Source organism: Pleurodeles waltl, chromosome 2_2 (genome assembly GCF_031143425.1).
Source record: "Pleurodeles waltl isolate 20211129_DDA chromosome 2_2, aPleWal1.hap1.20221129, whole genome shotgun sequence".
Lineage (NCBI taxonomy): Eukaryota > Metazoa > Chordata > Amphibia > Caudata > Salamandridae > Pleurodeles > Pleurodeles waltl.
Genome location: NC_090439.1, coordinates 1135951604 through 1135978634, shown reverse-complemented (window position 1 = coordinate 1135978634; position 27031 = coordinate 1135951604). Strand labels below are relative to the sequence as shown.

The window sequence follows — 27031 nt, the reverse complement described above, 5'->3', positions numbered from 1 at the left end:
GTCCAGGAGTGTGTGGTCTTCTAGGTAAGCGATAAGCTGTTAATTTATTGCTTTTTTGAGAACTTTAGCTGAGAAGGGTAGCAGGGCGATTGGATGGTAGTTTTTGAGTTTGCTGGGGTCAGCAGAAGGTTTTTTGGAGAGGGTTTCACTTCGGCGTGTTTCAATTTTTCTGGGTATGTGGCTGTTGTGATGGTGAGGATGTCCGTGAGTTTGATGTCAATGGCTCGGTTGCCTAGGTTGAACAAGTGGGGAGGGCAAGGGTCCATGGGAGATCCTGAGTGGATAGATTTCATTACATTGACGGTGGATTGCATGGTGAGTTGTCCAATAGTGGAGAGTGGCAGGGGTCCAGGAGTTGGTAGAGCTGAGAAGGTAGACGGTGTCAGTGGCTGTTGTGCAAAGTTTTTGTATGTGGTGGAGAATTTGTCATGGAAGTATTCGGCGGGGGAGTTGCAGAAATTCTGGGAAGGGCAACTGCTGTTTTCCTTTGTTGATGACAATCTTGAAGATTTCCTTACTTTGGTTGTAGCAGACTTTGATTCAGGTAAGTCTGGCTTCCAGGCTGGAGTGTACCATTGCTTGATTTGGGAGTCTGTTGGGTTTGACCGTTTTGCAAGGTGCTACTTTGTCTGCGCAGTCTGTGATCAAAGGTGCTGAGGTTTGTGTCAGCGGTATTAATGTCCAATGAAGTATCTGGGGGACATCGGTTGAGTGCATCTGCCTACTGGCTCTCGGTAACCTTGCACCAACTCTGTTGGGAGGTCTGAGGGTGTTTGGTAGCGGTGGAGTAGATTAAATGAAGGAATGGTCAGACCAGGTGATTTTGGTGGTGTGACTGACTGATATTGTTGCTGGACATAAATATGGCGCTGAGCATGCAACCTGCGGTGTGCGGGCCATTCGTGACTATTTGATGAAGACCAATGACGTGCATGCAATCTAGAAGGTTCTTGGTGTTTGCAGCGTTTTAGTCTTCTAGGTAGAATTTGAGGTCCCCTAAGAAGATATAGTGTTCGATGTCGATGGCAAGGGAGGAAATGAGCCCTCGGATGGCGTTACATAAGCCAGGTCAGTGCCCTAGGGTCTGTAAGTGAGAGTACCTTTGAGGGTGGTATTGGCATCTATGCAGAGCTGGAAATGGAGGTGTTCCATTAGCTGAGCATCGCAGACAGTTGTGGCGGTGCAATAGAGAGTATCTGTGTATGATGGCAATGTCGCCTTCAGGTTTGTTGGGGCGGTCAAGGTGGATGATCTTGTATCCATTTGGTGTGGCTATGGGGATGTTGGTTGCAGAGGTGGCATTAAGCCACGTCTTGGTAAGGAAGGCGATGTCAGGATCAACTGTAGTGACTGTTTCATAACTCAGTTGAGGGCTTGCAGAGGGATCAGATGTTGAGCAGGATGTATTGCAGTAAATGATGCTCATATTTGTATGGGGGAAGTGGTCATGCTGTCGGGCAGAAGCAGTTCGGTGTAGCAAGTGAAGTGGCAGCAGACAAACAGACCTGCGGTGGATCTAGGCAATGTGTGCTGGGAGGTAGGTTGCAGGGGTTGTGTGAGTTCTGGTCTTGAGTATCAGTGGATGGTGGTAGATTCAGGGTCCCTGGCACTGGGTGCAGTCCAGCCAAGGCGGGCGCAGATGGGCTTGCCTTTGGTGTGCCTGTGAGGTGCCCACTGCACAGCTACGCAGCATCCTGCATAAGTAGTCCTGGGAAATGGGAGGGGCTGTCAAGGAGAGTAAAAGGCAGGAGTCAGCAAGGGGGAAGTCGACTGTAGGAAAGCCCCCTCTTTCTGGCATAGTTACCCCTACTTTTTGCCTGATGTCAGTGTGCTTATACTGTTTTCACTAGGATCCTGCTAATCAGGACCCCAGTGATTGTGCTCTCATCTCCAAATTTGATTGTTTCGGGACTGACTTCTTACACCCCCACAATTGTCATATTGGTGTACCCCTGTAAGTCCCTGGTATATAGTACTTAGGTACCTTAGGCATTGGTACACCAGGGGTCCCCCATAGGATGAGGCATGTATTATGCCACCCATGGGAGCCCATGCAAACTGTGTCTGCTGGTCACTACACCAGGTCACTGTAAGTCCCCCCCTATGGTAGGCCCTTTTCAGCCCAAAGGGCAGGGTGCAGGTCCCTGGCTATTTGGGCACCCCTGCATGAGCAGAAGAGCCCCTCTGAACTCCAGTTCCAATTCCCTGGACTTGGAAAATGCAGGGAAGCCATTTTAGCTACTTACTGGCCACAGGTCACTCACTACCTGTGGTCCAGCTACATAATGGTAACTCCAAACCTGGGAATGTTTGGTATCAAACATGTTGGGATCATATCCCTTTACTGATCCCAGTATTGGTGGCATGATCCCATGCTCTCCGAGAGGTCCTTAGAGGATCCCCCAGTTCTGCTCCTACCAGTCTTCCAGGGTCTTTGGGCAGCCCGCGCTACTGCCACCACATAGATACGATTCGGTCCTCCTGCTGCTTGACCAGCTCAAGAAGGGGGACAGCAGAATAGAGGATTTCCTGTAAGAGAGGGGTGCAACCTCCTCTCCTTTGGAAATAGGTGTTACTGGGCTGGGGAGGGGTAGCTTTCCCATGCCACTGGAGGGCTTTGAAGGGCACATTTGCTGCCCTCCTTGCATAATCTGGTTTGCACCAGTCCAGGGACCACTGGTCCCTGCTCTGGCGTGAAACACACATAGGAAAGGGAAGTGTCCACTCCCCTGTCCATCTCTACCCCTGGCGTGGTGCCCAGAGCTCCTCCAGGTCGCCACTTGGTTCTGCCATCTTGGAAACAAGATGGGCAGTGGTCCCTGGGAGCATCTGACTGGATAGGCCAAGTAGCTGATGTAAGTGGTGACTCCTAACCCCCTATTTGGGCTATTTAGGGACTCCCTTGAGGGTGGGTCCCCAAATTCGTGGTGCAAGACTCCACCAGGACCTCTCTGCAAAGACATCTTCTGCTCCTGGCCTCCGGAACCGCTGCTGGGCAACACAGGAACGGAACAAGACTGCAATGCCTGAGAAGAGTTCTCCTTGCAACACTGTTTCCGCTGTTCCTGTCAGCATTCTGCAACATTTCCAAGGCTGTGCATTCTCTGGGGTCAGCAAGTGAAGGAGTCACTCCCCTGCATCCACAGTCACCTAAGGCAACAACATCTGGCTGGTGGGATCTTCTGTCCTCCAGATCTGCGAAGTTTCTCTAACACAAGTGGTGGTTCTGAGGGATCCCCAGGATCCTTTATGCCTGCTCTCCAATGTGAGAGAATCCATCTGCATTCTTGTGCACTGCGACTGTTGCACCAATCAAGGCTTGTTGCTCAGAGGGATCTTCAGGGTCCAAGTAGCCCCGGCCCCCAGCACTCTACCTCTGCAAGGACAGTCTCCTCTCTACTGCTCCAGCGACGTGGGACTCCTTTACAGGTGTGCTGACTGGGCGTCACTGTGATTTACTGTGTCTGCTGCCAGCAGGTTGCCTGTGTGTTCTCCAACTGCTTTTGCTGGCTCTCCTGTCTTCAGAGGTTCAGCCCGGACTCCCCTCCAAGGGTTGAGTCCCTAGGACTTTGCTGGTCCTCCACAGGTCTGCAAACCATCCAAAAGTTCCATCTAAATTTGCTTAAGCTTGTTGGTGGTCCTCCTGTCCGGCGACCATCAAGGGACAGCTCGTAGGTGACTTCAGGGACTCCTCTGCAGCTCCTGGATCCCACAACTGGACTTCATCCATCACTGACGACCCGGATCTTCAGCTACCGAAGGGTGGGCATTGGCTCCTGCCCCAACTGGACACTCCTGCGTGGACTGGACTCTGTTTCCTTCTTTTGCAGGTCTTCCTCACCCGGAATCCACCCTTGGGTTCCCCCGGTCCTGCTTCTGCATTCTCCAACTGTGACGTCCCCATGTTAGCCTATGGGAAAAACAGGTAACTTACCTCCCTGCACCCAGCTGCTGGAGATCTTCTAGGTACTTACCTTTTGGGGTTCCACTCTCCCCCAGTGCTTGTCTTACTACTCTATACACTCTGGTGGGGGACACCAGGTCGCAATCCATTTTTTAGTAAATGGTTTGGCCCCCCTATTGGGCACTTGCTAATTTATGCTTTTCTCAAGTACTTACCTGTCCATCCCAAGTGATTTCATACCTCTAGTAGGTGGTATACCTATGGTGGTCTAGGTTGGTGTGCCTATAATAAAGTACTTTTATTTTTGCAAAACTGGGTGGTTCCTTTCATTTGTGATAAGTTCCTGTGTGGCTACTGTGGTATTGAAAGTGCTTTGCATGCCTTCTAGGTAAGTCTTGGCTGCTCACCACAGCTACCCTAGAGCCCTGGCAGTCTAGGCACCGTAATACTAACTAATTGGGGTTTGCCTAGACCCAGTATAAGTTAACACCATAAGTGTCCACCACACAATGGGTCAGCTTCCTACATGGGTGGGCAGAAATAGCCTGTAAACAGCACTAAAAACAAAAAGCACCTAAAGCACCTACAAACCAAAGCATTAAAATGAATGAATTACTAAGACAAAAGCAGTAAAATTAATGACTAAATGCAAAAGAACAGAATAATTATAACCAAGCCCAAATTAAGTTTAAGTTACCAAGACCAAAAATCAATAATCCGGTACCACAGGAGGAGGCCTACAGTGGTTTCGAACAAGAGGCTTGCGCTGTTGAAGTGCGGTGACTTGATACGTTGAGCTGGCAGCGGGGAGAGGGGTGCACAGACCAGGAGGTCGGGGCTAATCCACCTGCTTGAGGACATTCACAAGAGAGCCTATTAAACAACTTGAGAGAGCTTGGCGAGGATGCCAAGGCAAATTACTAGATCTTTCAGTAGTGCCAACCAAAATACTAGGCATCGATCTCACATCCAAGGATAAAGGGGCTATGATTGATCCAGACATATTAGCTCAGTGGTACTAATGTGTTGAGCACAGTAACTCCGTCCTTTCTATGAAAAGGCTAAGATCCATCTTGATTCAACTGCTAGGAGCATGACATTGATTCAATTATACCCTACGTTGAGGGATCTAGCTTTATCCGAGGCTGAACCTTGTTGGACAGGCAGTCCTTTGTGTCAACCCTCTGGAAAGGAGCTAAGCCAGCTTGTGACAACCTTCATAACGTTAGACAAATTCCAAATGTCTCAAACATTTTTTCAGCCTATACTATTTACAAGGGTCAGCTGTATTGTTTCAAGGCACCAGAGATTTAATTCTGGCAGACAGGAGGCTGACAGGATCAAGGCAAGTTTGCCACTTTCTACACTTCCAGAGGCAGAGGAAAGATTAAGAGAGGAATGAATGTTTTCTATTCTGGTTTTGCAGAGCAGACTCTTTTCTTTCAAGTTAGTGTGGAGGGCACAATGAGGCATTTACTACACAGCCGGCAGCGGATGATTGGTTGTTCAGACCTTTCAAGGATTCCATTTGTAATTTTTCTAGAACCCCTTGAAAATATCTTGGTTGCTAAGACGATCTTTCTCAAAACAAGCCCAACATCTAAATCAGAGCAGAGAGGGAAGGACAAAGGTTTTCTCATAAGCAATTTGAAAGAGTTGAATACATGGAACCTACAGGGAGTGCAGAATTATTAGGCAAATGAGTATTTTGACCACATCATCCTCTTTATGCATGTTGTCTTACTCCAAGCTGTATAGGCTCGAAAGCCTACTACCAATTAAGCATATTAGGTGATGTGCATCTCTGTGATGAGAAGGGGTGTGGTCTAATGACATCAACACCCTATATCAGGTGTGCATAATTATTAGGCAACTTCCTTTCCTTTGGCAAAATGGGTCAAAAGAAAGACTTGACAGGCTCAGAAAAGTCAAAAATAGTGAGATATCTTGCAGAGGGATGCAGCACTCTTAAAATTGCAAAGCTTCTGAAGCGTGATCATCGAACAATCAAGCGTTTCATTCAAAATAGTCAACAGGGTCGCAAGAAGCGTGTGGAAAAACCAAGGCGCAAAACAACTGCCCATGAACTGAGAAAAGTCAAGCGTGCAGCTGCCACGATGCCACTTGCCACCAGTTTGGCCATATTTCAGAGCTGCAACATCACTGGAGTGCCCAAAAGCACAAAGTGTGCAATACTCAGAGACATGGCCAAGGTAAGAAAGGCTGAAAGACGACCACCACTGAACAAGACACACAAGCTGAAACGTCAAGACTGGGCCAAGAAATATCTCAAGACTGATTTTTCTAAGGTTTTATGGACTGATGAAATGAGAGTGAGTCTTGATGGGCCAGATGGATGGGCCCGTGGCTGGATTGGTAAAGGGCAGAGAGCTCCAGTCCGACTCAGACGCCAGCAAGGTGGAGGTGGAGTACTGGTTTGGGCTGGTATCATCAAAGATGAGCTTGTGGGGCCTTTTCGGGTTGAGGATGGAGTCCAGCTCAACTCCCAGTCCTACTGCCAGTTCCTGGAAGACACCTTCTTCAAGCAGTGGTACAGGAAGAAGTCTGCATCCTTCAAGAAAAACATGATTTTCATGCAGGACAATGCTCCATCACACGCGTCCAAGTACTCCACAGCGTGGCTGGCAAGAAAGGGTATAAAAGAAGGAAATCTAATGACATGGCCTCCTTGTTCACCTGATCTGAACCCCATTGAGAACCTGTGGTCCATCATCAAATGTGAGATTTACAAGGAGGGAAAACAGTACACCTCTCTGAACAGTGTCTGGGAGGCTGTGGTTGCTGCTGCACGCAATGTTGATGGTGAACAGATCAAAACACTGACAGAATCCATGGATGGCAGGCTTTTGAGTGTCCTTGCAAAGAAAGGTGGCTATATTGGTCACTGATTTGTTTTTGTTTTGTTTTTGAATGTCAGAAATGTATATTTGTGAATGTTGAGATGTTATATTGGTTTCACTGGTAATAATAAATAATTGAAATGGGTATATATTTTTTTTTGTTAAGTTGCCTAATAATTATGCACAGTAATAGTCACCTGCACACACAGATATCCCCCTAACATAGCTAAAACTAAAAACAAACTAAAAAATACTTCCAAAAATATTCAGCTTTGATATTAATGAGTTTTTTGGGTTCATTGAGAACATGGTTGTTGTTCAATAATAAAATTAATCCTCAAAAATACAACTTGCCTAATAATTCTGCACTCCCTGTATATTACTACTTCAAGTGGGATGTAGGGGGCATCTCTTGAGTCTTTTCCTAACCAGGAATCTAAATTGTCTGTTCAGATCTCAACTGCATTTACCCCACTATCCCAGTTTTTCTACCACACACCAGGGATCTGCAATTCCTGAGAAAGACTCAAACATACACATTCGCTATCCATTCCTTTAGTGTCTCGTTTTGTTTTAGCAAGGTGATGCTCCCTAAACGCTAGGGTTTTGAATGACAATTTATATGGACAACATCATATCTTCCAGGTTTACAGGATCCTCAGTCAATGATTTTGTAAGTGTCTCTTGACACCAAGACCCTTCAGAATATGGGATTCTTGATCAACAGGCTTGATTTGGATCTCACGTTGAGGAATCAGATTGAGTTTCTAGGTTTCAAGACAGACTCGGTTTTGGTGCTTTTACAGTTACCTACAGTGAAAATCAAGGCCATTAGGAGGGAAATTTGCGAGACACTAGGCGTCGTCTGGGTTTCAGTGAGACAGCTTGTAAGGTTGGCTTCTACCCTCATCAATTCAGGTATTTTTTTCTGGGGCCCCATCTCTACAGGGCTCTGCAGAAATTGAAGATTCTGCATTTACAGAAGGGTCTATCTTAAATAAATCTGATAACAGTGACAACAGAAGTTGGCTGGAACTTTAGTGGTGACCTCAACATATGGAAGCATGCAACAGCACTGATTTTTTTGGGTCATCAGAAAACATTTTCGGAATCAGATTACAACAGGATAGAATTGGGGTCAGACACGGGTCACTATCTGCAGGAGGGACTTGATCCAAACGGGAACTTAACTGATGATGATCATTTATTTCAGTGAATTAAAACCATTTTGTAGAAAACAAACAAATAAATGTCATTCATGTAGTTACATTTACAATTCACAATCAAAATAGGGGCAACAGATTCAAGTTATGCTTGGTCTACAGAAAAAAAGGTCTTTAAGTGTCAGATTCTAAAATAAGATGGTAAGTGGCTAGCACGTTTAGATAGTAGAAAGTTAAAAGGCTTGGTCTTGCATATGAAAAGAAAAGGAGAACAGCTGGCTGAAAGGGAACAACCAACTGCTGGAAGCATGATATTGTGAACGGGCTACACCAAGGTCATGTGAAGGGCAAAAGTGACCAGTGCCTAGATGATCTAGTTAACAACCTATCAGCAGTTTAAAATGTTTACAAATCTGGTCACCACTTTAGGCTGTTCTCCTAGCAAGAACTAGTTGTTTTCCGCCCACTACAGAAGAAATTCCAATTTAGTTGCATTAACCTTACCATGCAGTGCACGTAAAAGGTGTCTGCTAAGTATATTTGTGGACAAAAGGTTTTGAAGGAATTTATTATTGACCATGCATGGTTTCTTTTTCTAAAATTTCACAACTGCCGCAAAAGATGTTTCAGTTACCAGTTTGTTCAAAAAAGCCTTCAGTGAGGCGTGTGGGAAGTGAGATTCCCACAGACCTTCAGCCCGCAATGATGCACACAGCTTACTTCATGGCAGCCCTCCTCTGGCATAAAGGGGTCACCGACTTTGTCCTGCACACATGCCAAACCTGATCAGTGCAACAGCTGCCTCCGCACATCTCACAAAAGATGTCCACTCAACAGGTCTCCTCACTGGACCTTGCTCCCTCCAACGCTCTCCTCCTCCTCACAGGACACACTGGTCTTGACAAGCAGGCAGGCACTGGTGCTCCAAGGCTGGTGGTCTAAGACTTCCTGGCTGATGTATTGAATAATTTGTTTCTCTTTCAATACTCAATAAAAATCTTTAAAATAAAATACAACATGCTAGAAACCACTCAAACACTTCAGGCAGAGCGACTAGCAGAATGTAAGGAAAAGTGATAACAATATAAATGCCTCCACATGACTAGTGAAATAAGACCCAAACCAGCTAGCACCCTCTGGCACAAAGGACATAACCACAGAAATACATTTTCACAGCTTAGCTTGAATTACCATTTACCTATTCGCTTTAAATAGGCTTTGGAAATGCAACTAGTTTGTCTTCATCAGCATATCAGTTTCTGAAAATATCTTCTTTTATATGAAATACATCTCCAATTATTGACAAACAACCTCAATTTCCAAAGTTCCTTTTCTGAAAGAAAAAAAAATTCCATTCAAAATACCAGTTTTCATTTTGTTTTTGTAAATATGCAGCCTTATAACATTAACTTGTCATTTTCATCACACACCCAGAAGTGCAACTGATTCACATGTAATCTGCTTTGATTTTACAAGCATTATGATCACACAACATAGATTCTTGCCATAATGCCTAGGATGCCTCGAATATGACAATAATGCTCATCATTATACCAGCAGCACCACTGTGCAAAGGCTGGATAACACAACAACCAGGGTGTTCACAAATGTCAATGATGGCTGCCTGTATATACAACTAGACCACAAATGTCCATCAATGTCCAAAATATTTCCAGATTAACAGGGTTACGCGAAGGATGCTATTATGCCAGGAATGGACACAAGTGTGCCAGAGATGAAACTGCACCATGTGCAGCCACATATACTTAATGTGGTCCTTGACGTCAGGCATAACTTCCAGGGAACAATAATGTTTATCAGGGAGACACACCCTGCAAAACACACACACAAATGTGCACACATGCAAGCACATACAAAGATGTATGCACTGTGAGGCTCGGAAGTGGATCTCTGCTCTGGACTGAGCATCTGCTCTCCTGTTTCTGGGCTAATAATGCACCTAATTCACAAAGTTTCTCTCTGGCTCCTGCCAAACCACACTTAGGTGACCTGCACGGTCTCCTGCTCTGGGTACTGCGGGCACTCTTCTTTCCTGACTCAATGTTCACATGCAGAGTGTGACTGACGGAGTGGGGCACACAACATGCCCATACTCCTTGTGACTGCTAGATTGAGACAGGATGCAGATGGTTACATCGCAGACCTCACAGACAAGCTTAGTGTGTGTTTGTATGTTAGCAGAGTGCCTGTCATTGGTTTGGCTGACTGCAACTCTGCATGTTTTGAGAGCTCTGCTCTCTTCTTTAATGTGCATAAACCCTCCGAATGATGTACTATGTTGAGCTTTACTTTGGAAAGCTACTTCAGGGATGTTAGCAAGTTACTAGTAACTCCGGAGTTACTCATTGGAGACCCATGTACTAGTGCATTTCCTCACCACTATGGATTTTTTGATGCAAAGTTAGAGTTAACTTCCTAGTGAAGCTTTTCGGGCACTCGAAACACCTTTAAGTTTTTTCTCCACTGTGGATCCTCTGATGCCTTACTAGAGATGCCATCCAGTTGAAACATTTCTCACAGACTGTACACTGGAATGGTTTCTCCCCTGTATGGATCCTCTGATGTCTGACCAGATCTGCCCTGCGAGTGAAGCTTTTCTGGCACTCTGTACAGAGGTACAATTTCTCCCTGGTATGGATCCTCTGATGATGAACCAGATCTAGCCTCTTACTGAAGCTTTCCTGGCACTCACCACAGCGGTAAGGTTGCTCTCCAGTATGGAGTCTTTGGTGATATAGCAGTGCACGTCTCGTAATGAAGCATCTCTGGCACTCTGTGCACTGATACGGTTTCACCCCAGTATGAATTCTCTGATGCTTTACCATTGCAGACCTTAAAGTGAAGCTTTTTGGACACTCTGTACACGTGTGAGGTTTTTCCCCAGTATGGCTCCTCTGGTGCCTTATTAGATCTGTCCTCCAAGTGAAGCATTTCTGACACTCTGTACACTTGAACGGTTTCTCCCCAGTATGGACCCTCTGATGTGCAACCAGATCTGGCCTGCGGCTGAAGCTTTTCTGGCACTCTGTACATTGGTACGGTTTCTCCCCTGTATGGATCCTGTGATGATTTACCAGATCTGACCTCTGAATGAAGCTTCTCTCACACTCTGTACACTGGTGCAATTGTTCACCAGTATGGATCTTCTGATGGCTCACCAAATCTGGTCTCTTCGTGAAGCTTCTCAAACACTCTGTAAATAAATATGGTTTATCCTTCATATGCACCCTCTTATGCCTGTAAAGATTTGAGCTATGAGTGAAGCTTTTCCCACATTCATCACACTGGTATGGTTTCTCACCAGTATGGATCATCTGGTGCAAGAAAAGATCTTTTGTTTGACTGAAACTTTTGTGGCACTCTGAACACTGGTATGGTTTTTCCCCAGTATGGATTCGCTGATGGGCGCACAGATGTGAGCTTTGAGTGAAGCTTTTCCCACATTCCATACACAGATAAGGTCTCTCTCCAGTATGGATTCTTTGATGCAAGTACAGATGTGAGCGTAGATAGTAGCTTTTCCCACATTCCACACAATCAAACAGTTTCTTCTGGGGGTTGATCTCTCCATTTTTATACCCAACATGGATCTTTTGATGAGCATTAAGATACCAGCTCTGAGTGAAACTTTTTCCACATTCCGTACACTCATATGGTTTCTCCCCAGTGGGGTTACTCTGATGTTGGTAAGTTTTCTGCATGACAATTTTCGTGCAGTACACGGATACTGTCTTATTAAAGCATGAAATCACTGGAAGTCTGTGAAGATGCAAGCGCCAAGGAATTTTTCTTGCCCTCCTTATATGGCAACGGTTTCTCCAGAATCGATCTTCTGATGTTTGCACAGATCTGATCAGAATGAACCCTGCTGAGATAAATTCTTCCTCTGCTGCAAAGGCAACCAGTGCTGATGCGCTGCAGATCTGTTCGCGAGCACCTTATGAGGCTGTGAATGAGAAACAAACACGTGTGAATGGTAGAGAAAAAGGGTGAGCTATCTTCCAGCAAGTGGCTAAAAGCAAGAGAACAAGATTATCCGGGATAACGGAGCCTTAAAAGGGGATTTGGGGGCAGTGGGGAGATTGTACACAGAGAGAGCAATTTAGAATGTAACACACTTTGTGGTGCTGGAGCAATGTCTGTTTGAAATTAGGTTATTGAAAACGCCATGCTCACACTGGAAAGCAACATCATATGCTGTATTTGTCTGTTTCACACATTCATCTGGTGCTGCTGCAGATATCAGAATTGCTTGGGGTGGATCCATTGCACTTTATGAAGTGTGAATGGAGCACATAGTAAGTTAGATTACTTCTCCTGGTTTGTTTGCAGCCAACTGGATGCTATTTGGAAAAAAACAGTGCTAATTGCAGTATGTGGGGGGAGGGGGCACTAGAGGTTGATAGGTAAGATGGACTCTAAAACAATATAAAGTTTGTTCTCTTGGTCAACTGTTATGTACATATATATGCAAGTTATATACTGAAGAGCTAACAGCAATCCCAGTGTGCCTGTATCGTACATCACGATTTCCATATATTAAAATACTTGGAACATTACAAATGCCCCCTATGAATCAAGTCCCGCCCCTCCTAAGCTCTACCTCTTCGAATCCCCTTCTACTTGTAGGTCTCTATGGCATGCTAAGGAATCTGTACACATGTAAGCCACACACATCCCTTAATATTTAACTTCGGTCATCATGCTTTCCTCAGGGGACTAGTTTCTGCTTTTATAAGAACGCACACTGGCTTGACTTTAACTAATGCATGGGTTGAACGTAGCACGTGTGCAGGGACACTGTGTAACGTTTTGGTGGGATGAGTATGAAGGTGTACTGTGGGTCAAGGTTTGCATCATCTGAAGAGGGTATTATACATACAGGGTACTCGCCACAGTTATGGCAAGGGACAGAAAACGAATTAAGGGCTAAATTTCACTCTCCTGAAAAGGGACCAGGCACACCGGTAAGAAGCCATATTTTCTCAGAAGAGGTGCGGTTCTTCTGGAGGTCCCCTTTACCACATTACATAGCAACGCTGCCATTTACTGAATAGGACGCAGTACTGACATTCAGCATTGTGGCTATACCTTATAGCAGATAGCACCAGCATTTCTTAATATGGGCGTTGTACTTGTGATAGAAAAGTGCAGGCACTTCACGGCAGGGCTCCACACTTGGACAACAAGCACTTCTCGTAAATGTAATAGGACAGGTTACAAACGTCTCAGTATAGCTGGTGTGCTATACACTGACACGCGCCTCAGCAGGAGCAGGAACTCTACGCAGGACTGCTGCTGTTAATAGTGCAACACTGATAGCAACTGGAGTCTCAGCAATGACACCGATATATGAAAGAGTGGAATGGTGTACACAAGACCACAGAAGTGCCGGCTCTTCTCAAGCAGAGAACAGCTTAGGCAGCAGCAATGCAAGCTTCGAGCAAGCTTAGCACAATTACTGTCAGCGCAACCTTTATCACATACGTGAAACAGGCACACCTTGGACATCAGCAAGGCAATCTTTTCTGACACACACACAGGCAGGTACAGCACAGGGAAGAGCAAAGCTCCATTCACACATCACAAGTGCAGTAAAGACAACAGCATTGTTCATTTGTGTGCACTTGTGTTGCACTTTTAGACACCTTGATCAAATGAGCAAAACAGACACCCCAACTGACAAACAAAACCAATAGATGAGCCGGCTCCTTAGAACGAGCAGTGTGAGATCTGAGTATCTTCTGCAAGCAGCGGTGCAGCCAAGTGTCAAACACAGAGTGTGCTACCAATGTGGCTGGGCCGTCCTCCCTTCTTCTGGTGCATTCTGGTATTTGTAGTAGCATTTTTACATTGCAGATAAAGATTTACAAATGTAAAAATGCAAAAAAGAAGACACTGCAAAAACAAATCTCTTGTGGTGACTAGACATTGAAGCATTACAAAAGGCTAACATTTCTTTCGGTTTCTAAACTGAACTGTCAACTCTGTGAAATGTAAAATGCAAAAATAACACAGGTGCTTAGTGCTTTCGCTGGCTGGCTCAGGCTCAGCAGAGCTTTTGACTTTGACCTGCAGATTGTTCGCGTCTCCTGTGTTAATGACCTAAACATGAGACTGCGCAAAATGTTAATTACGCAGGTGTAATTCACATAATTTCAGAAATTTCACATTACATGTGTTATGTGAAATTCACAAAATGATACTATTATGCAACTTTGCATAGTTTTAAATCGTTCGGGGTGAAAATTTACTGTGAACGTTGCAATAATGAACACTCAGAAATAATGAAACACGAGCGGCTGTTGTTCACAGAGCTTGTTTAAATGTATCCTCGTGCCAAAAACTGATGTAAGGACGCATTTTGCTCTCCAATGTAGGGAGAATGGACGAACTGCATTTTGCAAAATTACACATAATTTTACCATAATTTCCAGTAATTACACGAAAGCACATTACACACATTTCAAACGCCCCTAATAGACATTAACCAAGTGACACTAAATTACTGTTCTCTCAACTGTTCACAAACGGTGCTTAAAATACACAGACACAATGAAAATATAATCACATCAGGGTCCTAGCTGAAGTCTCCTACCTCCGTCTCTTCCCATCTGGTAACAGGCCTGGCTTTTAGAGGAGATATGAAGTTTGAGAGACAGCTGAGCTCTCGTGTCGACCATATATGTTCGGAAACAGTGGCGAAAAAAGACAAGCGTTGGCAATATCAATTGTTCCAGCATTTTTACATGAAAAGATGCCAGAGAGCACATGGGGCGCGTCAGGTATTAACCACAAACGGAATCTTGCACTGCCGCCACACAAATATGGGGGGGGGCTGTTCAAGAAAGCAGACGCTGCTGCCAGGTGTCCTTTAGCTCTCTGTTGTGTAAGGAAAGCTTCAGTGCTGCTCCTCACGTGGGTTCTGTGGTTTACATTGTAAAGTTTAACACAAACGATACTCAGGCACACTAGCGTCCAGTGTCTGGCAGGACTCACGTTCAAAGCTCGATGCAGAACATATCAAGAGGTGCGTTGAATCGTTCCAACATTTCTACAAAAAAAAGTTCCAACCCACTGCTGCTTGAAGCTGCTGGTCAAACACCTCTACGGGAGCCTCAGCAAAACCCAACGCGGAGGGTGTCCAAGCCAGCAAGATGTGGAGCTCCCTCTCCGCCCAGAGACGGGAACTAGAATCCACCTCAGCTGCTCCAAGGCCTGTGCAACATGACGCTCGGAATGTTTTGTGACAGGGGATGCTCAAGTAGCTCGGAGAAAACACTCAGACCTTGTGAAATGGCCTTGCATAGCTGGGCACAGGGGTATAAATACATACAGAACCTTAAAAACGAGGCAGAGTGGAAATCAAAAACAAGAGGTCTGCTCTGCCCCACTCCAGGCTACACTGTTGTGCAAGATAAAGATTGCTTTCAAACAGCAGCCGCATTTACATGGGCCATCATTTTCATATCTATTATATCTGTTGTTTACACCCAAGAAAGTAATCTAGGGGCAACAATAGTAACTCCCCACTTACTGTCAATTACACAGCTCTCAGGTTTGCGGATCCTCACAAGAAATGCCACATATTTGATGGCATCACTGTAAGTGATGTCATACAATCGTTGACACCAAAAGCAACATGACAAGTATGATCCACGAGTAAATAAAATAAAAATAAAAATGTAAAATGATGACAATAACATCCAAACGATACTCAAGTTGACTCTTGGCTTACAAAAGAAGGTGGGCCAGGACGCGGATGGGTCCAAAGCACTTCTCCATATGACATGAAGGGGTCTCTAGGAGGCCTTCCTCTGTCATGGCAAGGCTTCCTGAAGGATCCACACCTCCCAAGAGCTGCAATTTACACAACTGAGCTCTGTAAGGAGGTACATTAGAGCAGCGGCTCTAGTCCTTCTTACCAGGTGTAATATTTAGCCTGTTGTCAGTGAGAATTCAACCTGAATTACAAATACGCAATGAGAGAGAGATGAGGACTGTTGGGGAAAATTGATACATGCATATATCCATATGCACGTACTACGTAGATAACACAATTAGTTCCAATTCTCACAAGAACTGTCTCAACTCACTCCCTGAAGAAAGCTAGCAGTCAGGTCCTCCGCAGCGTTTCCTCCTCCTTCACAGAGTGGTGACCCCCTCTTTCACAGACAGTATCCAAGCCCTGAACCAAGGCTTCCAATCTGACCTTGTATAGACAACCTTCAACAGCTGTTCTGAGCCACTTAGAGGTCACTTTGCTTTTCCTGACTTCCATGTTAGTTTTGCTCACCAGTTTGTTCATTTCTGTATATTTGGCACAGTGCCTATCTTTCATTTCTATGCTTGCCCATGTTTGGCACTGTGACCTTTTGGTTGTGATTATGCTGCATTTCTGTAGTGCATATAAGGCTAACAAAAACAGTCACTCAGGAAAGAAGCCTGTTTGTATTGTGGTGTTTGTTTTTCTTCCTTGCTGACATGTAAGCATTGGTACCTACAAACACATTTGCTGTGTTCCAGAGCAGCTGTTGTGTCTGGTGTTTTTCTATCATCGCTCCAGGGAGGATTGCAAGAGTTTTTCTCTGACAAGGACTCTGCAATAAAAAGCTTCCTGTAAAGCCAGAGGAAGAGAAATTAGATGAACTAAGGAGCTTTGCTTAGCTAATTAATTTTGCAGTGTGTGTTTCTTTATAGCTGACAATTAAAACGTGTTTAGTTTACAGAAGCAAGCAGCCCAGTATAGGTGTATAGCATGATGGTCCTGTAAAAACAATTTAAAAAACAAAGTAATGCACAACAAAATAAAGCAGAGCAGAAAAGGAGTGTGGAGGCTGCAAAACATGAGTGATCTATAGCAGTGGGCTATGGCCTGGCCCTTGCAAGAAGAACTGTTTTAAGTAAATAAATATCAAAGATCCCGATGGAGTAGAGAGAGACGAAACTAATGCACAAACAGAGTGCTAATGGTCAAAATAAAAAAATAGTTCCATCACTTCAGCCACAGAAGGCTATTCAGTCAATAGGAAAAAGTACTGACAAAGCTAATAGGACTCACTTCTGCGAGCAGCATCGGCTTTGTCAAAGTTTTTTTTTTTAAACAAAAAAGGATACTCCATAACCTGTGAGTACCAGTGGAAAACAACCCCTTGACCACTCTCCTAGTTGTTTTAAAAGACCCTCACCCACCTTAATAATGGCATGCCTCATCATCGCGTCACATCCTGGTTCCTAAAGACCAGGATTAATTCAACCATATTTCAGGAAGCACTTGTGACATCTTTATATTGGGGTCTTGATCCAAGCTAAAAAATACCTAGAGGGCACCCATGGATCCCTTTAACTCTGGGTGCCCTGGTGTAGATAAAACAATGAGTTGGGTGTTTCTAAGAAATAATGTCCTTAAACCGTCATGTGTGTCAACATGTTTCAGCATAATTTATGTTGCCTCTTCCACTCCCAGCCTTTTGTCTGGGCAAAATGGAATGCCCTGGCAACAAGGGTCGATTTGACCTAATCTAAATTGTATACTGCATGTAAGTCATTTCCCTATTCAGTCCGGACATAATAAATACAACACATAACATATATGTGGACTACTAGCCAAATTATTTTTATATGCTTTATCGTGCCGTACTGTGGGAATAATCTGTGTGACAAAAGAAGAGAGGAGAACATGCCCCTGTAGTCACACAGTCATCAAGATTGTGATGTCACCTATGACACCTACATCTCATTGCCCTTCGTTTCTACTGATGCCTTATTAGCATTAATACCGGAGTTTTTGTTGGTACTGAATGATGTGTTTGCTCTAATCATGAATAGGAGGCTGTTCCAATTACCACTCTATGTATGCTGCATTGCAGACTATAGATCTTCGACAGTTGACATCTAAAGCAGTCTGTAGGATGCGACCATAAATGCAATTTACTGACGATTCAAGCCAGTGTTTCTCTTGCTGCCCTTGGCTTGAGACAGCCCTGAGTTTTAAAGCAGGATTAAAGTGATTGCTAGGTGCGAGATGTGTTTGATGGAGCCACAAGCTTGCCCTGCACACAGGGAGAAAAGAACGTGGCCTGCAGCAGTGCAAGCTTCCCTTGCAAACAGATAACATGTCTGAGGACTATGTACAGCAGCGCAATCTTTTCTTGCACTGGGTACTACTTCGGGATCAGACGTGCAAGCTTCCTTGTCACATTAAGAACACGTGTTAAGTTAGTACCAGTAATACACCCTACTCTTATACACAAAGGGTAGGTATCAGCAATGCAAGCCCCCCTTCCTCAGACACTAGAGGTATTGACACATGAAGAACACGTGTTAAGTTAGTACCAGTAATACACCCCACTCTTATACACAAAGGGTAGGTAGGTATCAGCAACGCAAGCCCCCCTTCCTCAGACACTAGAGGTATCGACACATGAAGAACACGTGTTAAGTTAGTACCAGTAATACACCCTACTCTTATACACAAAGGGTAGGTATCAGCAATGCAAGCCCCCCTTCCTCAGACACTAGAGGTATTGACACATGAAGAACACGTGTTAAGTTAGTACCAGTAATACACCATACTCTCATATACAAAGGGTAGGTATCAGCAATGCAAGCCCCCCTTCCTCAGACACTAGAGGTATTGACACATGAAGAACACGTGTTAAGTTAGTACCAGTAATACATCCTACTCATATACAAAGGGTAGGTATCAGCAATGCAAGCCCCCCTTCCTCAGACACTAGAGGTATTGACACATGAAGAACACGTGTTAAGTTAGTACCAGTAATACACCCATCTCTCATATACAAAGGGTAGGTATCAGCAATGCAAGCCCCCCTTCCTCAGACACTAGAGGTATTGACACATGAAGAACACGTGTTAAGTTAGTACCAGTAATACACCATACTCTCATATACAAAGGGTAGGTATCAGCAATGCAAGCCCCCCTTCCTCAGACACTAGAGGTATTGACACATGAAGAACACGTGTTAAGTTAGTACCAGTAATACACCCTACTCTTATATACAAAGGGTAGGTATCAGCAATGCAAGCCCCCCTTCCTCAGACACTAGAGGTATTGACACATGAAGAACACGTGTTAAGTTAGTACCAGTAATACATCCTACTCATATACAAAGGGTAGGTATCAGCAATGCAAGCCCCCCTTCCTCAGACACTAGAGGTATTGACACATGAAGAACACGTGTTAAGTTAGTACCAGTAATACACCCTACTCTTATATACAAAGGGTAGGTATCAGCAATGCAAGCCCCCCTTCCTCAGACACTAGAGGTATTGACACATGAAGAACACGTGTTAAGTTAGTACCAGTAATACATCCTACTCATATACAAAGGGTAGGTATCAGCAATGCAAGCCCCCCTTCCTCAGACACTAGAGGTATTGACACATGAAGAACACGTGTTAAGTTAGTACCAGTAATACACCATACTCTCATATACAAAGGGTAGGTATCAGCAATGCAAGCCCCCCTTCCTCAGACACTAGAGGTATTGACACATGAAGAACACGTGTTAAGTTAGTACCAGTAATACACCATACTCTTATATACAAAGGGTAGGTATCAGCAATGCAAGCCCCCCTTCCTCAGACACTAGAGGTATTGACACATGAAGAACACGTGTTAAGTTAGTACCAGTAATACACCCTACTCTTATACACAAAGGGTAGGTATCAGCAATGCAAGCCCCCCTTCCTCAGACACTAGAGGTATTGACACATGAAGAACACGTGTTAAGTTAGTACCAGTAATACACCATACTCTTATACACAAAGGGTAGGTATCAGCAATGCAAGCCCCCCTTCCTCAGACACTAGAGGTATTGACACATGAAGAACACGTGTTAAGTTAGTACCAGTAATACATCCTACTCATATACAAAGGGTAGGTATCAGCAATGCAAGCCCCCCTTCCTCAGACACTAGAGGTATTGACACATGAAGAACACGTGTTAAGTTAGTACCAGTAATACACCATACTCTCATATACAAAGGGTAGGTATCAGCAATGCAAGCCCCCCTTCCTCAGACACTAGAGGTATTGACACATGAAGAACACGTGTTAAGTTAGTACCAGTAATACATCCTACTCATATACAAAGGGTAGGTATCAGCAATGCAAGCCCCCCTTCCTCAGACACTAGAGGTATTGACACATGAAGAACACGTGTTAAGTTAGTACCAGTAATACACCCATCTCTCATATACAAAGGGTAGGTATCAGCAATGCAAGCCCCCCTTCCTCAGACACTAGAGGTATTGACACATGAAGAACACGTGTTAAGTTAGTACCAGTAATACACCATACTCTCATATACAAAGGGTAGGTATCAGCAATGCAAGCCCCCCTTCCTCAGACACTAGAGGTATTGACACATGAAGAACACGTGTTAAGTTAGTACCAGTAATACACCCTACTCTTATATACAAAGGGTAGGTATCAGCAATGCAAGCCCCCCTTCCTCAGACACTAGAGGTATTGACACATGAAGAACACGTGTTAAGTTAGTACCAGTAATACATCCTACTCATATACAAAGGGTAGGTATCAGCAATGCAAGCCCCCCTTCCTCAGACACTAGAGGTATTGACACATGAAGAACACGTGTTAAGTTAGTACCAGTAATACACCCTACTCTTATATACAAAGGGTAGGTATCAGCAATGCAAGCCCCCCTTCCTCAGACACTAGAGGTATTGACACATGAAGAACACGTGTTAAGTTAGTACCAGTAATACATCCTACTCATATACAAAGGGTAGGTATCAGCAATGCAAGCCCCCCTTCCTCAGACACTAGAGGTATTGACACATGAAGAACACGTGTTAAGTTAGTACCAGTAATACACCATACTCTCATATACAAAGGGTAGGTATCAGCAATGCAAGCCCCCCTTCCTCAGACACTAGAGGTATTGACACATGAAGAACACGTGTTAAGTTAGTACCAGTAATACACCATACTCTTATATACAAAGGGTAGGTATCAGCAATGCAAGCCCCCCTTCCTCAGACACTAGAGGTATTGACACATGAAGAACACGTGTTAAGTTAGTACCAGTAATACACCCTACTCTTATACACAAAGGGTAGGTATCAGCAATGCAAGCCCCCCTTCCTCAGACACTAGAGGTATTGACACATGAAGAACACGTGTTAAGTTAGTACCAGTAATACACCATACTCTTATACACAAAGGGTAGGTATCAGCAATGCAAGCCCCCCTTCCTCAGACACTAGAGGTATTGACACATGAAGAACACGTGTTAAGTTAGTACCAGTAATACATCCTACTCATATACAAAGGGTAGGTATCAGCAATGCAAGCCCCCCTTCCTCAGACACTAGAGGTATTGACACATGAAGAACACGTGTTAAGTTAGTACCAGTAATACACCATACTCTTATATACAAAGGGTAGGTATCAGCAATGCAAGCCCCCCTTCCTCAGACACTAGAGGTATTGACACATGAAGAACACGTGTTAAGTTAGTACCAGTAATACACCCCACTCTTATACACAAAGGGTAGGTATCAGCAATGCAAGCCCCCCTTCCTCAGACACTAGAGGTATTGACACATGAAGAACACGTGTTAAGTTAGTACCAGTAATACACCCATCTCTCATATACAAAGGGTACGTATCAGCAATGCAAGCCCCCCTTCCTCAGACACTAGAGGTATTGACACATGAAGAACACGTGTTAAGTTAGTACCAGTAATACATCCTACTCATACACAAAGGGTAGGTATCAGCAATGCAAGCCCCCCTTCCTCAGACACTAGAGGTATTGACACATGAAGAACACGTGTTAAGTTAGTACCAGTAATACACCATACTCTTATACACAAAGGGTAGGTATCAGCAATGCAAGCCCCCCTTCCTCAGACACTAGAGGTATTGACACATGAAGAACACGTGTTAAGTTAGTACCAGTAATACACCATACTCTTATACACAAAGGGTAGGTATCAGCAATGCAAGCCCCCCTTCCTCAGACACTAGAGGTATTGACACATGAAGAACACGTGTTAAGTTAGTACCAGTAATACATCCTACTCATATACAAAGGGTAGGTATCAGCAATGCAAGCCCCCCTTCCTCAGACACTAGAGGTATTGACACATGAAGAACACGTGTTAAGTTAGTACCAGTAATACACCATACTCTTATATACAAAGGGTAGGTATCAGCAATGCAAGCCCCCCTTCCTCAGACACTAGAGGTATTGACACATGAAGAACACGTGTTAAGTTAGTACCAGTAATACACCATACTCTTATACACAAAGGGTAGGTATCAGCAATGCAAGCCCCCCTTCCTCAGACACTAGAGGTATTGACACATGAAGAACACGTGTTAAGTTAGTACCAGTAATACACCCTACTCTTATACACAAAGGGTAGGTATCAGCAATGCAAGCCCCCCTTCCTCAGACACTAGAGGTATTGACACATAAAGAACACGTGTTAAGTTAGTACCAGTAATACACCCCACTCTTATACACAAAGGGTAGGTATCAGCAACGCAAGTCCCCCTTCCTCAGACACTAGAGGTATTGCATGGGCACCAGAAGTGCAAGCTTCAACAGGTGTCAACACTGCAATCAGTAATGCATGCTACCCATATAAACACTGCCACGGCAGCTCCTTTGAAAGCACTGAGTTTGCTGAGTAGCCGCCATGTATCATTCACCTAGTGCTTCAGCTTTGTCAATGGGTGTGCAGGCTGGAGGAGCTTGGAGAACACCCAATAGACTCCCAACACCAAGTACCACCCCCCTACGCTTGTATGAAAGATGGCAAGCTGGGTGCTGGCTACTGTCAGCAGACTCACTAATGGTACATTGTGATGGGGTATTCAAAACAGACCTCGAAGAGGGGTTAATTGGGGGTTGAAACCACTACTTCTAGCTGGCTCTTTGGTATCCTGTGGAGTCAGAAGCGTAGCTCCAGCGGGTGTTTGGTGTGTTAGATACCCTAAAACGCATTCTGTAGTAAATAGTTAGGTGCAAGTGCCTTGAGTCGGGTAATATAAAGTATCTGTCGGATTTCACCTTCGATTTTTCCATACCCACACTGACAAAAACACACACTTTCTCTCGTCTATCTTTTGAAGGTCTACAAAAATGTTGATGAGTCTGAAAAATATTGTGTTTCAAGTACCCACCACATTCCACACTTGTCTCTCTTTCCACTGCCCCTTAAGCTAACCTCGTGTCCTGCTTCTGATAAAATGTCCCAGCGTGATTGTTGAGAAACCTGAAGTTTACAACCCCTCAACGATACCAGCATGATCGCAGTGTGCTTTACAAATGCTATACATACAATCACACTGACCAAGCTAAGCCCCTGGGTGCTGCCCTTTCCTCCGCTGCTATCAAGGGTCATTTAAGGCATCTGCAGGAAGAGAGAGCAAGCAGGGCTTCAAGAGACATTTTTGCTGGCTGCAGTTATCACGCTTTGCCCTTACTCTATCTCCTCAACATTAAATAAGGAGGTACGTGGTCAACCCTGAGAGGTCATCTGACATCAAAGGGGGAGTAATCTTGTCTCCACTACTTCTGGCACTTTACTGAACTGGTGTTCATAGTATGGAACACACATAGATCTCCTTCAGGCAGGTCACAAGCATATCCTGCAGCAGGCATATTAATGTACCAAATTATCTCATCAGAATTGAAACATGGATTATGCAGGACCAAGAGTCATCTCTGCAGCAGGTGTGGTCACCCACAGACCAGCATTTCCCAACAGGTAAATGTCTGAGAATACCAAAGAGATACGGCACTTAAGACATACCTGACTTGTGAACGCCTGTCACCCAGCCCAGGGTCGGCTTTGGGCACAGGCAAGCTGTGCCCATGCCTGGGGCGGCAATATTCAGAGGGGCACAGCAGGGAGCTGCCTGATTTAATGTCATGCAAACAGCAGCTCATTTATTCCACTTGGTCTCAATCGGGTCCTGTTAAAGACTTTGTAATCAGCCCTTAAAGTACTTCAGTGTAATTATTAGCACCCCATCAACTCCCTGCCCTTGGCTCATCTTCCTCACACCTCCTGCCATCACAGTACAACAACCTTCCACCCTTACAAACACAAAATTGTATTTCTGCCTCAACTTTTACATTTTTTTTTTTTTTTTTTACTCTGCCAAAAATAAATTAGCAACAAGAAGAAACATGGCAGTAAATCTGTTCTGCCTAATTGGCTGCAAAGTCTGCCTTTTAAAATATCTTATGGGGTTAGGGTACCTGCTGCAGAGATCTTTGTGTGCCAACTAAATCTCAGGGAATTATATTAATGGTAAACTTACTCTGCAAGGTAACATATTTGCTGGAGAGATCTGTGTTTTGTCTAGCCCCAGTTTTGAATCAAAGTAGCATTGAGGGTTAATACGTATCGTGCAAAGCACATTAAGTAACACACAGATAATAGATTTGTATTTTATTAAGTGGGTTACTGCTTTTAACACAACGATCCTTTTGCTACTTGCAGTTCATAAACTGTAAGTCACAGAAAGCTATAAAGGACATTTGACTCTTACACTTTGTAACCTTCATTGTCTTACGTAACATCCTGTAAACTGATTGACACACACATGATTTATGGTTAATGGATAATATGTATGTGTGATGTAAAGCACTCTGACACCCTGCATTTGGATAAGAAGCAATGTAGCTCTATAAAAGAAATAAAATAGTGGTATATAAATTGTTGTTTGTGTAAATACTGGTACAGGCTAACACATTTGACAGTTTTACAGTGCATGCATCTCTCTTATATACAGGGACTGAACAAAGTCAAAAGCATGACTTTCTTAGGTACCTGTGAAGACATAAGCTGTGTGCCTTTGTTTGTTTCCCCTCTATTGCATTTAAGTGTGATGCTCCTGTTAGCTCGAAGCCAGGACTCCAACAAAAGGAGGCCCGATGGCCCCTTACCTTCGGCCTTTGTTTTAGGCCCAGCTGGAATCTGATGAGCCCCCTGGCTGCATGTACATTGCTGCTCCGAATAAAAGCAGGCAACACGGAATATGTCCCAGTGTGTACAAATTACACCGAAGTTAGCAAATTTTTGTGGGGCCCAAAATTTTGGCATTGTAGACGGCATCCACCCTGTGAAAATAGTGGGTAGACGCGAGTCGAGGGTACATGTGTGTACCCTCGACTCATGCCATGGTTATAGTTATCCAATTTAGAAGCACTCAGTTTAGCTCCAGACAGTTTCTGGGCTGTCTCCCTGACTGCGGTCTGCCAGCGCACATAATATCTTAGATACAGATGCATTAACCAGCTGACTTATCTTCGCAGTATACACATGCATTCCCAGGTCTCCAGTGCATTATAAAAGTATGGGAACTGTGATGCTGCGCACATGGGGCGGGCTCAAAGGCATGGCTAAAAAAAAACATTATGTAACGTTTTTTTTTGTCTCTCACCTTTAGGTAACTACATATAAAATAACAAAAAGCATAAATATGAAAATAAATGCAAGTTAAGTTAATCAGTGGGAAATGCACTAATATAGGTTATGAAACCTCTGTAAATTAATGCACTGCAGAGGTCTTTGGGTGTAAACAGAGAGCCACAGAATTTAATCCTAGCTGTTGTAGTTTAGAATAGCGACTTGTGTATGTTTAGTGCTATGAGGTCCCAATCTGTGACAGAAAGCATTGTGAATATCTCATTAGTTTAAACTTGCATTATACACAGTATAAAATAAGTGCTACAGAATGTGTAAAAAGGTTTAATATTTAAAAAAGTGCTTCCAAAATATATATTTTGGAAACATCCAGGCTGTATGTAGAGCACTTTTTTTTTTATAACTGTCCTTTTAAAGGACACACTTCACACCCTTGCACTCAGCCACAGCAGAGAAACACAGGTATGGTTTTATTTTTAATGTTTGGTGGATGCATGAATATTTGGGAGTGAATGTTCTGAGTGAATGTGTGTGTGCGCACACGTATGAATGCATATGAGTGTTTGTGTGCACTTGTGACCCGACTGCCCCTTTACTGCTAAAAGTACAGGCCGCCGCAGCTTGCACTACAACTTAAAAAGAATAATTCTGTGCCATCAAGAAGCTTCAAGTGATTCCATCAATTAAAGCCGATACCAACTTGCAAACAGCATTTCCATATCAGTTGCGCACATTTGCATTTCTTTCTGGTAAGCAGGCACCCTGGCAGGAAGGCTTGTTTAGCTGCTTTCCCCTCCCAACACACCAGACCAGCTGTAGCATTCCAAGTCCCGGAATGAAGTGTCCTGGGAGGGCGGTGCTTTCACAGCACGGTCCAGCCCTTTGAATTAACCATCCCGGGGCGGCTGTCGCGTCACAAAAGTAGAACTGTTTTTCCTTAATTAGGGAAGTACGGGGGCGTCGCCCACTGCACCTGTCACGAGGCAACGGGTAGGTTTTTAAAGTGCACTTGGGCGGACGCGTGCCCCCCCCCCCCCCCCGCCGCCTGCTCCTGGGTCAGAAGGGGGTCGGTTGGCGGCTGTGTGAGCAGCCACGGCCCCGCCACAGGGGTGTTCTGGCCCAGAGGGGTGCGGTGTGGGCCCCCCCGGATCTCGGGGGGTGGGGGGCGTACTCACCTGCTGCGCCCCCTTCCGGGGACTCTGCTCCCCCAGCGGCCGCCCCCACCGAGCAGCGGACGGTTGGGATTCCGCGCGCCGGGGATTCTGGGAAGGGGCGGGGTCGGGGGTAACAGAAATATCCCAACTGCTCCCGGGATAGCCCACGAGGCTGTCGCACGTTACCCTGGCACGTCTCTGACTCGGGAAAGCCACAGCCAATCAAAAGCTGGCAGGAGCGATCGCAGCCAATCACGGCAAGAGTTCCAGTAACCAATTCTAAGTTGCGACACGCTCTCACTAACTAATAGGAAATGTTTCAACGCCTCTCATTGGCTGTGGTTGTGTAGGCTTCTTGTTATTATTCTTATAGTTTTCACGAAGCGCGAACTCGACGCACGTGTATTGCAGGCCTTACAGGAGCGCGGGGTACGATTTGGAATTTACCCCTCCGAAACACAACTTGTACTCGGCCGAAGCTGTGGA

At 44.6% G+C, this 27031-nt stretch overlaps 1 protein-coding gene across 1 annotated transcript; it reads right to left on the bottom strand.

Annotated features, from left to right (window-relative positions):
- Nucleotides 1-9291: 9291 nt before the first annotated feature.
- Nucleotides 9292-26730, bottom strand: LOC138282953 (zinc finger protein 271-like). Its single transcript, XM_069221021.1, has 2 exons — nucleotides 26567-26730; nucleotides 9292-11895 (listed from the first exon to the last, which is right to left on the bottom strand). The coding sequence occupies exon 2, from the start codon at nucleotides 11648-11650 to the stop codon at nucleotides 10397-10399; it is 1254 nt and encodes a 417-aa protein (XP_069077122.1). The 5' UTR covers nucleotides 11651-11895; nucleotides 26567-26730; the 3' UTR covers nucleotides 9292-10396.
- Nucleotides 26731-27031: the final 301 nt, after the last annotated feature.

What these genes read in the sequence shown, in the direction of transcription:
- LOC138282953 (XM_069221021.1), bottom strand. Translation starts at nt 11,650, where the DNA reads ATGCAGAAAACTTACCAACATCAGAGTAACCCCACTGGGGAGAAACCA.